The sequence below is a fragment of the Archocentrus centrarchus genome, chromosome 3 (assembly GCF_007364275.1).
Source record: "Archocentrus centrarchus isolate MPI-CPG fArcCen1 chromosome 3, fArcCen1, whole genome shotgun sequence".
Classification (NCBI taxonomy): Eukaryota; Metazoa; Chordata; class Actinopteri; order Cichliformes; family Cichlidae; genus Archocentrus; species Archocentrus centrarchus.
Window position 1 is genome coordinate 17,757,900 of NC_044348.1, and position 14,809 is coordinate 17,772,708.

The 14,809-nt window shown below is 38.8% G+C and overlaps 1 protein-coding gene across 6 annotated transcripts in view; it reads right to left on the reverse strand.

The window, feature by feature from the left end:
* Positions 1-641: 641 nt before the first annotated feature.
* The window catches only part of tcf12 (transcription factor 12), a 95,939-nt gene continuing 81,771 nt past the window's right edge, over positions 642-14,809 (reverse strand). For 2 of the 6 annotated variants that reach the window (XM_030719628.1, XM_030719660.1), the window contains 8 exons: positions 11,456-11,529; positions 9,942-10,013; positions 9,289-9,480; positions 6,595-6,700; positions 6,329-6,491; positions 4,948-5,177; positions 4,425-4,578; positions 642-3,206 (listed from right to left, as the gene is read on the reverse strand). In XM_030719628.1, coding sequence (XP_030575488.1) covers positions 4,436-4,578; positions 4,948-5,177; positions 6,329-6,491; positions 6,595-6,700; positions 9,289-9,480; positions 9,942-10,013; positions 11,456-11,529 — 980 coding nt within the window. In that variant the 3' untranslated portion in view covers positions 642-3,206; positions 4,425-4,435. The remainder of the gene's footprint in view (positions 3,207-4,424; positions 4,579-4,947; positions 5,178-6,328; positions 6,492-6,594; positions 6,701-9,288; positions 9,481-9,941; positions 10,014-11,455; positions 11,530-14,809) is intronic. The other 4 variants (XM_030719646.1, XM_030719671.1, XM_030719636.1 and 1 more) reach the window with 3 other exon arrangements.

Genomic DNA, 14,809 nt, shown 5'->3' on the forward strand with positions numbered 1-14,809 from the left:
TTTCACAACGCTTTTGGGATTCATTAGCTTCAGTCACAGCACAAGTAGCAGATTGAGTGCAGCAGGTAACAGAGAGCCACTTTCACCAAAACCATTTATTAAAAAACTGTTTAGGTTTGTACTTTTCAATATGGCTGTGGAAGTTTAATTTCAGCACTGTATTCAGTGCTGGGTGGTTTTTATGTCATTTCTTTAATGTCAAATATATACCAAAGTTATTCAAATATTATTTAAGTATCATGCATTCCCCTTTTTTGTGGCTGGGATGACGAACTGTCTCTATACGCGTAAATATAAGTATAAAAAAAAGTAGGAGCACAGCCCATGTACAGTACGCTGCTATCACACTTTATTAAAAATAGAAACATATATTCATAGTACTTTTCATACAGACTACAATGGTCCACTGGTATTACTTTCAAAAAAGAGTTACATACTATAAAACACTCATTTGGCCTAAATCCACTGTAGAAATGTCTCAAAATAAAAACAAAAAACAAAAACAATAAGGAAGTCTAATTTAACTCCATTGTTTCCGAGCTCATCCTTCCTGTGCATTGTAACACAATCAAGATCATGGAGAGGTGAAAAAATGTAAATATGGAGAGGAAATGAGAGAAATAAATGCACATACAATTGAGTTTAAAAAAAGATGGCACATTTATTGCAACATAAATGTTATATACATCGTGTTTTTCTGTTGAAAAAGACAGAAAATTCAAATTCTTGTTGCCGCAGTTTTTCGATGTGCATCAACACCTTTTATTTGACACAAGAACAAATCTTTTCTTTCTCTCTTTTTTTTTTTTTTTTTTAAATTGATCAACAACGGAGACTGAGGAATAAGATGGAGATCGCACTTTTAGGAATCTGGAGCTCGTACGAAGTCTTTTTAAGAACTAAACTACGAGCAGCAGTTCAGCTGTGATCTTGAGATGCCATTTTGTAAATTTCTTGTAATAATGGACAGGTTATGGTAAATAACCGTACATTTTACTATCTAATATAGTAAAATAAAGTAAGAAACTTTTTACTCAAAACTTTTGCTTTCAAAAATCTAGAAAGAGTAATATTTAGAATTCAAGAAATATTCTTACATTATTATTGTATAAAAGACTAACTACAGTGAAAAATAAGCCAAATGTTTTTTTTTCTTTTGATTTTCTTTTTTTTTTCATATATTATACAAGGGAAAGCATCTGGGGATACAGCAAAGTCTAACTTGGCAAACAGAGGAGCAAAGAAATACAGGAAGAATGGGGAATTTAAAAAAGAAATGAGGGGAAGAGAGCCGGAAGTGACATACATTATACCCTTGAAGTGTGCCAACATGAATACAGGATCATGAATACTGAAATGATGAACGATGCCCCATTCAGTCAGAGAACACACAATAACTGATCAGGTCTTTGTCTTCACTAAAATGAAGTTGTTAAATCATATTTAATGTAAACTCATGTTGTGGCATTCTTCATTCTAATTGAAGTCCCTTTATTGTACAGAATACTCAGTCTGACTGCGGCAGTCTTGTTTAAGGTGTAAATAATGACAGAACACAATATACAAAGAAATAAATGGAATATAAAGCAAGTCTTAAGACCAAAGACTCAATAAAAGGAGAAACGTAAAGCATGCACACTGATAGGGAGAAAAGAAATAAAGCCATGACCGATGTCTTGGAACATAAAAAAAAAACAAAAAACAAAAAAAAAAATCCTGCTTTTGTTCATCATCATCATCATCATCATGCTACAATTCAATGATACTCAGAATAATCCATGAAATGCTTAGTCTGCTTTACTGTACTGAGTATAGCACAGCTTCCATCAAAACCTCATTGGAAATAACTTATAGGTTTTCTCTGCTGACTGAAACTGGAAATTATAATGCTGGACAGAAAGGACTTGTTACAACAAGTAAGCATAACTAAATTTTACTCAGAGTAACTGCGCTTATTAGAATTTAATGTCTCAAGATATTAACAGAAAGAAAATCGATATGTTCATCAGGCCAGGAGAAACTGTGGTCGTCGTTTGTTTTTTTTTTTTTTTTTTTTCTTTTTTAAAAACGTCTTCATTAAGTGATCTCCGATTAGCTGGTGGCAGAAAACAGAAACAAAATAACTAACAAAAAAAAACAAGCCACTTCTGTGCTGACGTCAGGAGGAAGAATTTGCAAAAATATGTCACTGCTTACGTTTAACACTATATGGCAAAGGAATGAAAGGTGCTGAAATCCCCTCTTCCTTTAGTTAAGACACTAAAATATGCAGGGAATGCTAAGGTTTGCAAAAAGTTTGCTCTCTGTATTTTCACTGCTCACTACTGGGAAAAAAAAACAAAACAAAAAAACCCTAAATCTGAGCTTTCAGTAAAGCTACAGTTTGCCGTTTGTGTGTCACCTCCGATATCGTCGACGCTATTGTAGCCGGACCTGTTATCTGCTGGTCAGTAGCACAGAAACGGGTCTAAACTGCTCAGAAACAAACATAGGTAGTTTTGGTTTTACATGCGGCTAGTGGCAGAAAGAGGAAAACAATAATATAAATAATATATAATCTTTTTTAAAAATTTTTTAAATGGGGTGCTTTTGTCTTTCAGCTAACAGCTCATAGTGATTTTCAGTTGGGTATAAATATCACTCTAAACTGGCCAATAAATTAATCTCTAGTATTTTTCCATCAGACTCAAAGCTTTCCCAGGGTGGAGTGCTCAGGTTTAACGACGTTGGCAAACTATAGATCGACTGAAAAGCTTCTCTTTGAATTTACCTAACTTTCCCTTTAGACATACACTTTATAGCTCAATAACATAATAAATAGGAAAAAAAAAAAAAAGAAACAGACAAACAAAAACAATTGCTGTTACAATGCATTCGTCAATTTAGATTAGGCACAAGGCAATTTCCACATACGGTTGGAGGAGATTGAGAAGTCTCTGATTGTTCAGAAGCAACACACTTCTTGCAGACAGTGATATGTGCTGAAGATTTTTCTTGTGGGGGAGAAATTTGCAGATGGAATCTGGTCGCAGGGAGCTGGACGCTTGGCTCTACTTCAATCTTAGGATTGGACTGTGTTAGACTCGTCGTTTTGCTTCAAGTGGTCTGTCTCCTCCAATTGGTGTCACAAACTGTGAGTCCTGTCTGTCACTGGGAAGCAAGGTCACCGACTCAGACGGGACAGAAATGATCTGCATCGCTCTGATCTGGGGAGAGGAAGGAAAGAAATAACACTGATTAGAGGTGCACATCAAAGGGCCTGAGCTGAGGCTGGCTGAATTTTAGCTTAGAAACCACGACCAGTGATTAAAGTCCTGCTGTTTTACATATTTATTTAAAAAAAAACAAGTCTGTCTTCTCACTCCAGTAGTCAGTTACAGTCAAACCGGCTGATCAGACATTAAGTAACTGCTGTAAGACATTTGTGATGGACATTTTTCTATATCTAACAGACGAATTACCAATAAGTACACAATAAGTTTTTGACCTCCCTCCAAAGGGAAAAATCACCAGGACTAAGACTAAAAAAAAAAAAAAAAAAAAAAAGGGGTTCATTTATTGAAACATAAAACACAGTTTTGTTGATCAAATGGCCAGAAATAAGAGTGAATGCACACACTTCTGTTAAGTGAGGTAACACAGACTTAGTGCCTTACTAAACTGTGACGCAGTATGTGAAAAAACTGCCAAAGATGCAGATTCCCAGCCAAGCAGTGACGCCACCAAGAACAACCGGACTTTCCGATATTTCTCAAGTTTGTTATCTCAGCTTCACTGTCTGCAGATACCTCAAGAACTACATTTCTGACGCATAAACTGCAAATAAATAGCACAATATTTTACCCCAAAACCTTGTTAAACAACCTCTCAGCCGTGAGGGGAAAACCCCGCTCAGCACAGCCACGCATGCCAGCAAAATTTGCCCTCATAGTTATGGCTGGTGACTTAAACTCTTTAATGCTGTATGGTTTGGGACTGATCGATAGTTTCTGGTAAAACTAGTGGTGTTTTTAATCAAAAGTTTAATCATTTAGTGACTATTAGTCTATTTGCATCATTACTGAACAACAATAATTCAACAGTTTGATATCTTCAAGTTAAAAATTAAGAGAAAATAAAGATGAATAAATGAAATCTGGTATTTGCATGTTAGTATCAAAGTTTTGACATTTTAGGAAACATAAAAAAAAAGGTTTGTCATGCTGCTCTATGTAATCATTAAACATCAATTAAACCAGGAAAAGCCCTGAAACGCAGGATGAAAGCGATGACCATGTTATCAATGCAAAATGTAGATCAAAAAAGAAAAGAGGATATCCTGACATGAACTAAGTGATTAATCAATTGTTAGAGAAAAAGATTGTAACATTCTAAGTCATTCTGAAAATAATGGATGGCTGGGTTGCAGTTAGATCTGAGAGTACCTGTCTCGTACTCAGAGGTGGCCCATGGGGTTGGGTGTGTCGGTCAGGCCTGCATGGACTCCTGTGTGGGCTGGCTGGGCATCACTGGAGCCCCCAGATACTTTTTCTTCCTCCCTTCTCTTAAGGCAGGCTGCTTTGGGGTTCAGATTTCGCTCTGTGGGTTCAGAGAAACAGATTATTTTGTTTTTTTTTTTACCCTTATATCTTTTATCATTACTAACCTTTAGTATCTATAAATACAACACTACAGGGAAACAGTTGTATTATCATAGCTGAACCGAATAAATTCCCTGCAGTTTCTTTACTGTCTGTGATATTCTGATAACGCCGTGAAGTGAAGTGTTCCCTAGTTTTTCTTTTCATAACTCCACATGTACAGTATCCTCCTTGGATGTGACACTGAAATTAAATTACCACCTGCAGGAATATCGTGCGAAAACACACAGTGTTTTTAAGAGTCAGCGCTGATTCGATGTGATGTAGCATTCCAAGTTAATTGCCGCAGCAGCGCCACAACACTGACCTCTGACTTGCTGCTCCAAGCTAAGTATGACGGCCACAGCCTGATGGAGGATGAGCAGCTTAGTCTGGGGCTTCTCGCTTTTCAGGTGCAGCTGGCACATGCGACCCAGCTCCTTGAAGGCTTCGTTGATGTCTCGCACCCTCAGGCGTTCGCGAGCATTGTTAGCCATCCTCCTCTCACGCTCTCGTTCAGCCTTCTGCTCGGGATTCAGATCCTCGTCTTCAGTGATACTGCAGCAGAGAGAAGACATCAGCTCGCAGCCAAGACTGTTTTAAAGGGAAAAGCACAACTTAATAGATATGACTAACAGAGGTCCCTGACTCTGATTGAAAATAAAAAATTATATTAAAAACGATTAAATCTGACAAGAGAAAGAGATATAAGAGAAACTACCTGTTACCATATTTTCTCAAATAATAACTGAATAATAATAAACTTCATTTGCATGCAGGCTTACATTAGAGGCGCACCTTAACATCCAAGTGTCTTTGTTTGAATCATATTCATGTAATAAAACCTCAAACCTCATGCTTTCATTTGCGCTTAATAAATTACTGTCTAACACTTCTTAAACAACAGTAACCAATAACCTTTACAATATATTTGTAATTTGAGGTCTTCAAACCAGCTGCACGAATCTAACATGACAGTCAATAAGACATAAACTGTAACCATAAAAGAACAAAACTAAAACAACATTTTAGTTAACATCCACAAGCTTTGACAAACAGACCTCCAAACTGCCCCACGGGATGCTGCGATACAAACTGCGTAACTGTTTAAAATTAAAGGATTATAAGCCGTGCCTTCTCAGCATCTAGCAAAATCTGTTGCTTCTTAAGAGTGCATGTTTGTGAAACATTTGCAGTAATGCCAAAAAAACTGACAGTCTGGCAGGATTGTTTTCACCCCATCCTCTATTTAGGGGTGGTCACTGTTTGTTTGTGTCCCGGCCATTATCAGAGACCTGGCTTTTAACTGGCTGCAGGTTTTCTGAGGAAATGCAGTATATGTAGTCACTTGTCTGATGAGAATGTGTGATTCACAAGAGTCAAATTGACAAAACTGATTGACAAAAAGAATGACAAACACTGAAATTTGTAAAATAAATGTCCTCCTATTTTAAATCAATTAATGACAGAAAAAGTAAATTAGATTTTGACTTCATTACGCTGGTAGTTTTCCACTACCTGCACAGATTATTGTCATATATGGGAGACAACAGCCTTATCCTACCTTTCTGCCATCTTCTTAAAATATCCTGGTCGGCAAGACTTGGCCTGGTTCTTTAATAATTCTTATTTTTCCTCACACTGTGCCACCAAGCCTATGTTCACTTCTGAAAAATATTTCATTTGTTTTCATACTGAAAGGTTCTCACCTTGTGCGTGGGCCTGCTCTGGGTGTCTTCATATCTCTCTTGTCGCTCTCGTCATCAGACTTGTTATCGGTGGAGATGCTGTCGAGCATCTCATCCTTGTCCTGTTTCTCCACCTTCAGCTCCAGGGTTGTGGGAACCTGCCCGGGTAGGCCTGAAGTAAGACCTGTTATTAGTAAAGCAAACGTAGAGGTAAGGCGTCATACATATGTTGATTCGTGGGGTGTGGGGCGCACAATGACTTGGTAAGATGGCATGATGGATCTGACCTCTGAATGTTTCCACTTGGTGATTGAGTTCTGTGCTGGATGCAGAGCCGGCGCTGGGCAGGCCTCCATGGCTGTTGTTCAGGCTGGCAGCATCGTCACCACCCTGCTGCAACACAGAGAGGAAGGACATGAGAAGAAAGGAAGCAGGCAGACACTCGCTGGAGACTGTTCATAAAAATAAAACAGAAGAAGAGCCTAAAATGGAAAATCCCACAGTTTTAAACAAAAAGAGGAACCTTAGTTATACCTATTTGTAATTATTGGTGAGCCCTCCACAGTGGGTGATGATTAAAAAAAAAAAAGTGCTTTTACACGTTTAACATTTTTTTAATGCTTTTAAAATAAAAAGTGTCTATTAAAAACTGTAATAAGAGCATGGGACAAGTTCTGCATTTAATCACCCATTCAAGTCTGTCATTACCAACACCTGCGGGTGCTTTGGAGATTCTCTCCACACCAACATTATAATGCATAATGAAAGGCAGAAAATATACACAAATAAAAAAGCAGCAATAGTGTCACTGCTAACTGCTGTGACATTCTCAGGCTACCCGCTCTGTAACCACAACTGAGGACTCGTCTGTGTCTCATGTCTACAAGGAGAATAATCCTTCTGTGCTCAGTTTCAAACAAAGTCAAGCTAAACCCACTCCAAAGTCTGACTATCTCCTTGTTATTTTGTTCACATTCATAACATAAAAATGGTCAACTCCCACCACATTGTGCCACAAAGCCCCTCCTTTACCACATGGTCTCAAGCTATTTGATTTCCTTTTTAAAGGACTGAGAAAAGGCGGAGAAATCATCACTAAGGGTGGAGAGTGTCTCCCTCTTTTCCTCTGGAATGTGATCCCCAGTCACTGTTGGCCTCTGTTAACCTCACCACTCCGAGATCCTCCCCTTCCCCAGCGCTACGCTAATCTTTGCTGTGCTCTCAACAGGTGTCCAAACAACTCTTTGTCTGGAGGAGGAGGAGTGAGGTTGGGGCTCTGGCGAGAAAAGAACGCTGCCATTTTCATGGCTGGGCCTGATTACCATACAGCTGAGGACCTCTATTTGGGTGGAGGCTGCGGGTTCAGACACACGTTTCCAACGATTCAGATTTCCTGGGTTGTTAAAAAGAAGTGATGAAAAGGGGTGGAAGGGGGTAGAGGGCGGGGTGACAGCCGGAGTAAAAAGCCTGTGGCTGTGCTGTGTCGAGGCTGTTGAGCCCTGTCTGAAGGGACCTCTTCCCACACAGGAAGTGCTGTGTTAGTGCAGACACAGTATGTTCTATCTCACAGTCGCAGTCAGTCAACATCACTGCCACAACCCAGCTCTCTGTAACAAATACATCAAACTGAGCTCTTCTGACAACCACAGTAAAATTCTTGTTAAGGGACAAAGCAAGCTACCCAACAGCCTCAGCGTCAGAGTGAAAACGACCAACAACAAAAATACCACCTTAAAACAAACAAAAACCAAAACTGCGTTTAGTATGAATGAATTTCTATAAGAGAGCTCAGCTTCAACGATCCTGCCAAGAAAACAGAAGTGAGGAACAAACACTAAAATGTCAGTCTGCATAACATAATAAAGAAGAAATGCATCTTTTCATTCTTTCTTTTAGGCTCCATCAAACTGACAGCAGCAGAAAATACTTTACTAAAAATGTGTGTTTGTGTTTGTTTAGAGGAAAAAATGTAAACAATGAGTCCATTCACAGAAGGATAATCAGCAAATATTTAATAACTGGTGAATAATCAATTTACAAACAAAAATCACATTCTTCAGATTGTACCGATTTGCCTTTCTGCATGATAGTAATTTGATATTTCACTAACTATTTTACTAATTTATGACATTTTACTGTCTGCAGTTAATAATTAAAATATGTGTTAGTTGGAAAAATAAATAAAACAAATATATCGATCTGATTCATTTAAAAAAAAGTATTCATATTTTAATTGAGTTATAAATGTCAAAATCAAAAAGTACTGTTTCCTATAGACAGATACAAAAATAAATGTAAATAAATTAATTAAAATGTTTGCTTTTATAAAGCCAGCATGATTTATTGGAGTACCACAACTCTAAATCTGTGACCAAATCATAAAACTCATCAGCTGCTGTTTCATCTTTTACTGTCAAACTTTTCCTTCCATCATCGATCTTACATAAAAGTAATTTAAACTTCTTCCCACATTAAAATTGAGTCAGTTTTAATGTGCGTGTCCCAAATTTTTTCCAAACACCTCCAGATTACAGTTGGACGAGTCATCCCATTTTAATTTCCACTGCAGATGTGTTCAAATCTCCTGGCTCTGTAAAATCAAATACCTCGGATGGAGGATGGGTGAACACATCATGATTTATACCGAGACCTGCATTCCCCTGTTTCTCAAGAGGCTTCGAGTTTAACTCTAGAAGGAGCACAACACACAAACACGTCCTTCACCAAAGCACAGCTTCACTTCTTTGTGCCTGTTTTCCTCATTTCTCCTTCACCCTTGTGTATACAGCCACTCTCAAGAGGAGGGTGAGCCTTCGGCCAGCCATTACACTTATGGAAAATATGCCGGTATAAATTCAACTGTGCACTTGTGGAAAACGTCTCAAAGCTCTCCTGTTTTGAGCAGGTGGCTGAGGTGTTTTATGTGGTGTAGTTTGGATATCATACAGGAATAAATAAATACTTATATGAAGTTATCATACCATCGCTACAGTCCGACTTGGAACCAATGCAGAGGCAGGAAAATTTGGTCCAATGGCTGTTATTGGCCCATTTTGTGCCTGTCCCAGCAGACTGTGTATGTCGCTGGGCAGACTGGCGGTGGAGCCCACTGCGTGGTTCCTCAGAACAAGGATTGCATCATCCAATCTGTCCAGACGATCCTCCATTCGAGACTGGGAGGACCAAAGGGATTGAGAAATGAAGGGTTAGGGAGAGGAAGAAGGGAGGAAAAGGAGGACAGAGCAGCTTAGTATAAGCACATTAGGACAAAAATTGAAAATGCTGATTGTATGGTGAGAAAGAAAAAAAACTAAAGATAAAGAAGGCAATTCAAATGCAAGATCAAATGAGCCATTTCAGCTTGAGTTGCAGAAGTCAACATATGTTCTAATTTGTTTTTAAAATGAAGAGAGGCACTGCAACCACTTAATTTCATTGTCATCTGCACCTAAGCTGATTACTGCAAGCTGGTATGGCTACAGAAAAAAAAAAAAAAACATAACATGACAATAAGGCAACATAAGTAGTAATAAATGAAAGTGCATTTCACTGTGAAGAATGTAGTCGAACTTGTGCAAAAAAACAAAACGATGTATGGAACACGTAATGGGTGAAGACTCTATCTGAAGAGTACCTCGCAGACATCCTTTAAGAAAGACATGGCATCCTGGAGATGCTCATGTAACTGCTGATGAACTCTGTTTTTCTGGCAAAGTCAAATAAGAATAAGACAGAATTAAGAATAAAAAGATCAGAATCTATAAATACTACAAACACGCTGTGGGTAGAGACTGTTTTCGTGAAGACACATAGACAAAAAGAGGCAGGATTTAGAAGGAAGCACACGGCTGCTGACGACTCACTTTGTAAAGATAAAAATGGTTTGCTGTCTGCGCATTTACCAACCCCTAACACAGCAATGGTCACATTTTCTGCATTACTACATCGCACACAAGTTTACAATTTTACACCAGCCGCTTTTGTGTTTTGTTGTTTTATGTGCTGGAATAAATAATGTTCTTGGTAACAACTATGTGTAATTGTGCTGCCTTCTTATGTTCATTTCATCCAGCTGTGTGTGCTTTGTGGATTATCAAAGTCTGCTGTTTTTTAAAATGTCGTCTCAAACGAATGAAACTACCGTTCACAGCCCAGTCCACCAACAAAATTAGTCATTTTGTTCGTAATCCTCAAGGAGCTTCATCACCATTTCCGAGAGCTCTCTGGGACTTTCCAATGTTCCGAGTAGTTTTGTCTTAACTACCAGAGGACTGTGCTCCATGATTTCATTTCAACACACTTTTGAACATTGCTGACTACAAATGAACATTTCCCCTCACTGACTGCCAGTTGGATTATTCGTTCAATAAAAAACTGCCATAGATTTTTTTTTTTAACTACTTACAAGCCGAAATGGTTCAGAAATGTTTGGGAATTCTTAAGACACACCTCTGTCAGGTTAAATATAGATTTTTCAGAAAATGCTAAATATCAGATCCTATATATTAAATCTGGATGTATGCTTCCCAGCTTGCAGCAAAAAAACCTATTTTTTTGTTGTGTCATGAGGCACCACTGATATGGTATCGGTTATCATCAAGTAGGATATAACTCACAGAATACCAGTTTAAGATGTACTGCAAACCAGCAGAGGACATACAGGACATAAATATTATGCTATCTTTAGTTATCATGTAAAGAGTTTTGTGCTTTTTTATAGTACGTTTGTTTAAGTACTTTTACCCCTGAAATAATCTCCCAGCAGAATATGTAAACACATGACATGTGCATCAGGTAGCAGGCTGGATGAAATCTGATCTTCAGCTCTGGCCGTACGGCAGCGAAGGAATTCTGGAGAAGCAGTTCAGCGAACAGCTGCCATCCCCACACCAGCCCCCCATAACTAAACCCATCCCCCAACTGTCATCCCAGTCCCGGCCCACAGAGTGGAGGACAGATGGCAAGCCCCGAGGGACAGGTATTGTTCAGTTTGGTTATCCCTCTACCCCCACCTTCCTCAGAAAAAAACATTTGTCAGACAGGAATCTCCCTGTAATGCTAGCTCAGTCCTTCATGGGCAGCTTATCTAAAGCGAGCATCCATCATATCCTCCTCTCACTGAAAGATGGAGGTGGACAGAGAGCTTACCAGTGAGTGAAGGGAGTTCTCATAGTTTGGAGAGGAGGGGGTCTGTCCACTAGCACGGGGCCACTGGTTGGTACCTGAGGAGGGACAAAGTGAAGGTCAGTGTTAACAATGATCTGATTTAGTTTCATATGAACTTGGCCAAAAGCCCACATCCTGGTACACCAACACAAAAAAGCTGACTGACACACACAATAACACGCCGCCATAACACACTGACATCCTGATTTTCTGGTCTCTTGTTGTTCTATGTGAGATATTTTTATCTTTTAGAGCTTAACTGCATCACTTCCTGATGGCTGGACTGCATCCTGACACACGAGCCAACAGAGGGTTTGACTAACTCCCACTTCCACCCTGAAATGAACACTGCATCTGCACATTAATAAGCATGAGAACAATGTGAGCACAGAAAAATATCACGCTCATGTCTAGGTTTTACTCACATCTAATTTTATTCCAGAAACATGCAAACACATCAAGTACAAGTAATCCAAAATTTGGCGTGGTTTCTTGTTGGACTTCATCACGGCTTTTGAAGAAAGATCATTTCCTGGGATATCTTTCACTTTTGTTTTTAGTCAGTGGAACACCTCTTTGACACGGTGGCAGTAAAGTCAGCTCTCTTGATGTAATTTACAGACTTCACATCTGTAAATATATGAGTCTGAATATTTCACTAATTTGTTCCATAAAGCCAAATCTAATTTGGCACTTTCTTTCTCTTTGCTCTAAATAAAGAACTGTGCATTGATCTATGTGCATGATCTAAATATGGAGATATCCAAGATAATCTGCACAGGGGAGATTATAATTTATCTTTGGCACAGTGAGTTTTTCGAGGTTTATCTGAGCCAAAAATTGAATCTACAGGCCAGTACAGGAAAGCAAATCAAGCTGATTTGATCTGGTGTAAATTAAAGAAAAGGAATCCACATCTGCTCATCACATTTCCAGCTACAGTACAACATTTATTTCTTTCCTTTTTCTGAAGCACAATTATCCAAGTAGTGCCTGCCATGTGCAACAAGAGGTAATGCATTACACTACAATTAAATAACCTTAATGGACTTTGACAATAATGAACTATTCCAGGTCAGTTACAGAGTAGGATAGGGTGTCCGTAGTCTTTCCAAGCTCTTCTGGTGTCTATTATGGTGTAAGGATGCCAAACCCAGCCCACATCCTTGTAAACGGTGCACACTGCTGCACAGTCTACACAAGGAGACTTTGTTTCTGTTATCCCTCCATTAGTTTGATTCTAGAAATTCATTTACTGTACTGATCTCCAGTTCTTAAAATAACCAGTAATGGATGAAGGCAGAGGGGCCTGAAGAATGCTGATGATTTTTTTATTCTTAATGTAAAGAGTCACTTCAAAGCTACAGCATGCAGAGCGGTGTAGAGGTCCCCACTGTGAGCAGAGTGATGGGAGTGTTTTTATTCCCTCAATTTTACTATATCAGGCCTATATAGTCAGACTAAGTGCATAATAAACCACTGAATTTAACTCTATAGCTTTTAAAAGTGGTGAAACTGCACTGGCAATAACCACCTGATGTATATTTTTGACAAACACTAGAAAAATCACACCTCTCAAGCTCAGGGAACTTCCATTAAATCATCCCAATGAAATGTCTAACTAAACTTCTGTGGTCTTATGAGTTTTCATGCTTCTACACACACATATGCACACACAGCCTTGGAAAAGCCGACTTTAATTAACAGACTATTAAAAGTGACTTTGGAGGAGGAAATGAAAAAGTCTCTGTTCTGCCTCAGCTTTCTCCCAGGTGAGTGAGACAGGAACTTCACATAAGCCTCTGCTGGCTGGCGGCTATGAAAAATTAGCCTGAAGCTCTGGTCCCCAAGAGCACCGGAGAAGGCTAATTGAACAAACCAGCCTTGAGTAATGTGCTGTATATTGGTGCAATCCTAATGATGAATGGATTTTGCAACTTACATCAACAACTAGCCAAATTTTGGGCCAATTTCAGGGTATCGTTCTTTTTCTAACCCCAGAAGCACATTAAGTACAAATAATTAGTGAAATTATATCAAGTTCCTATAATCCCAGATGTATATATTTGGCACAAGTGTTTTATATATTTCATCTATATAATATGAATTCTCTTAATACAAATAAACACTGAATTGGTCAATATTTTCTTTTATGTCTTTTTTTTTTTGGAACTTGTCACATCGTTGTAGCATTCAGGTGTGGCATGCTATACTGGAAATGGGTCAAGAGACCCATCACCGTCATCCTCATCAGCTGAGTCACAGCCACCTTCCTTCACCCACTGGCGAATAAACAGGGCCTTTTGCAGCCTGGTTGTGTATGCGCGCGCGTGTGTGTCTTGGGGGAACAGCTGTCCATGGGGCAGGGCAACAGCTGAGGAAGAGGGGGGCATACGTAGAGACAGCTGTCGCCACTCCATTACCGCACATGACACAACTGCCGGTTAAAACAACACACTGGGCTTTCCCTTACTGTCCCCCTCATTCTCTTTCCATTACTCTCTTGCTTCTGTCAACATGTCTGACAGTCCATATTCTTCTAACACATCTCTTTTTCAGTACTTAAAAGCATAGAATAGTACAAACAGGATCTCCTTTGATGGGCTGCGCTGTTTTCATTACTACTTTCCTGCTTTTGTTCTCTGAATTTGTTGCAGAAAATAATTACAATTCAGAGGAAAACTGGTCCCCCCATCCACAAAAAAACAAACAAACAAAAAAAAAAAAACAACAGAAAAAAAAAAGAAAATCAAACTAATACAAAAACAATTGTCTGGAAAAGCAGGATTATATAACAATAAATCTACTCCCGAAACTGTGTTTTATTACAAAGCAGAATAAATAAATGCCATGAGCTACAATTATAAGACATAAAAACAGTTTTGCAAATATTAAAAGCTTTTCAGTAATTCAAAACCCACTTCAAACACTTTCAATACAAGATTTTTAAATCCTTCACCACCCTAAGAGCTGCAGCTTTTTTTTTGACACTGTCAGTCCAGAGCTTGTCTGAAAATTTCTTTCACTTAAAGGAAACAACAGTATACAAAATAAAACTAAATGTAATTGTGAACATACTTGTTGGCTGCGTTTAAATTTCTGAGCATGAGCAAAGCTCCTCCTAAAAAGCAGAGAGCCAAAACTTCTCTGTGATGTCACCGGTAGTCAATGTGGACTGGCTGCCTCAGCTATGAAAATAAAGCCCCAGTTATAGATGCCGGACAAGCAAATGAGGGACTGTTTTAAGGTGTAGGTGTGTGTTTATGGTGAAAAATAAACATGCAACACAGATTTTATGCTTTCAGTACAAGTCATGTCTGTGCTTGTGGACTGCAG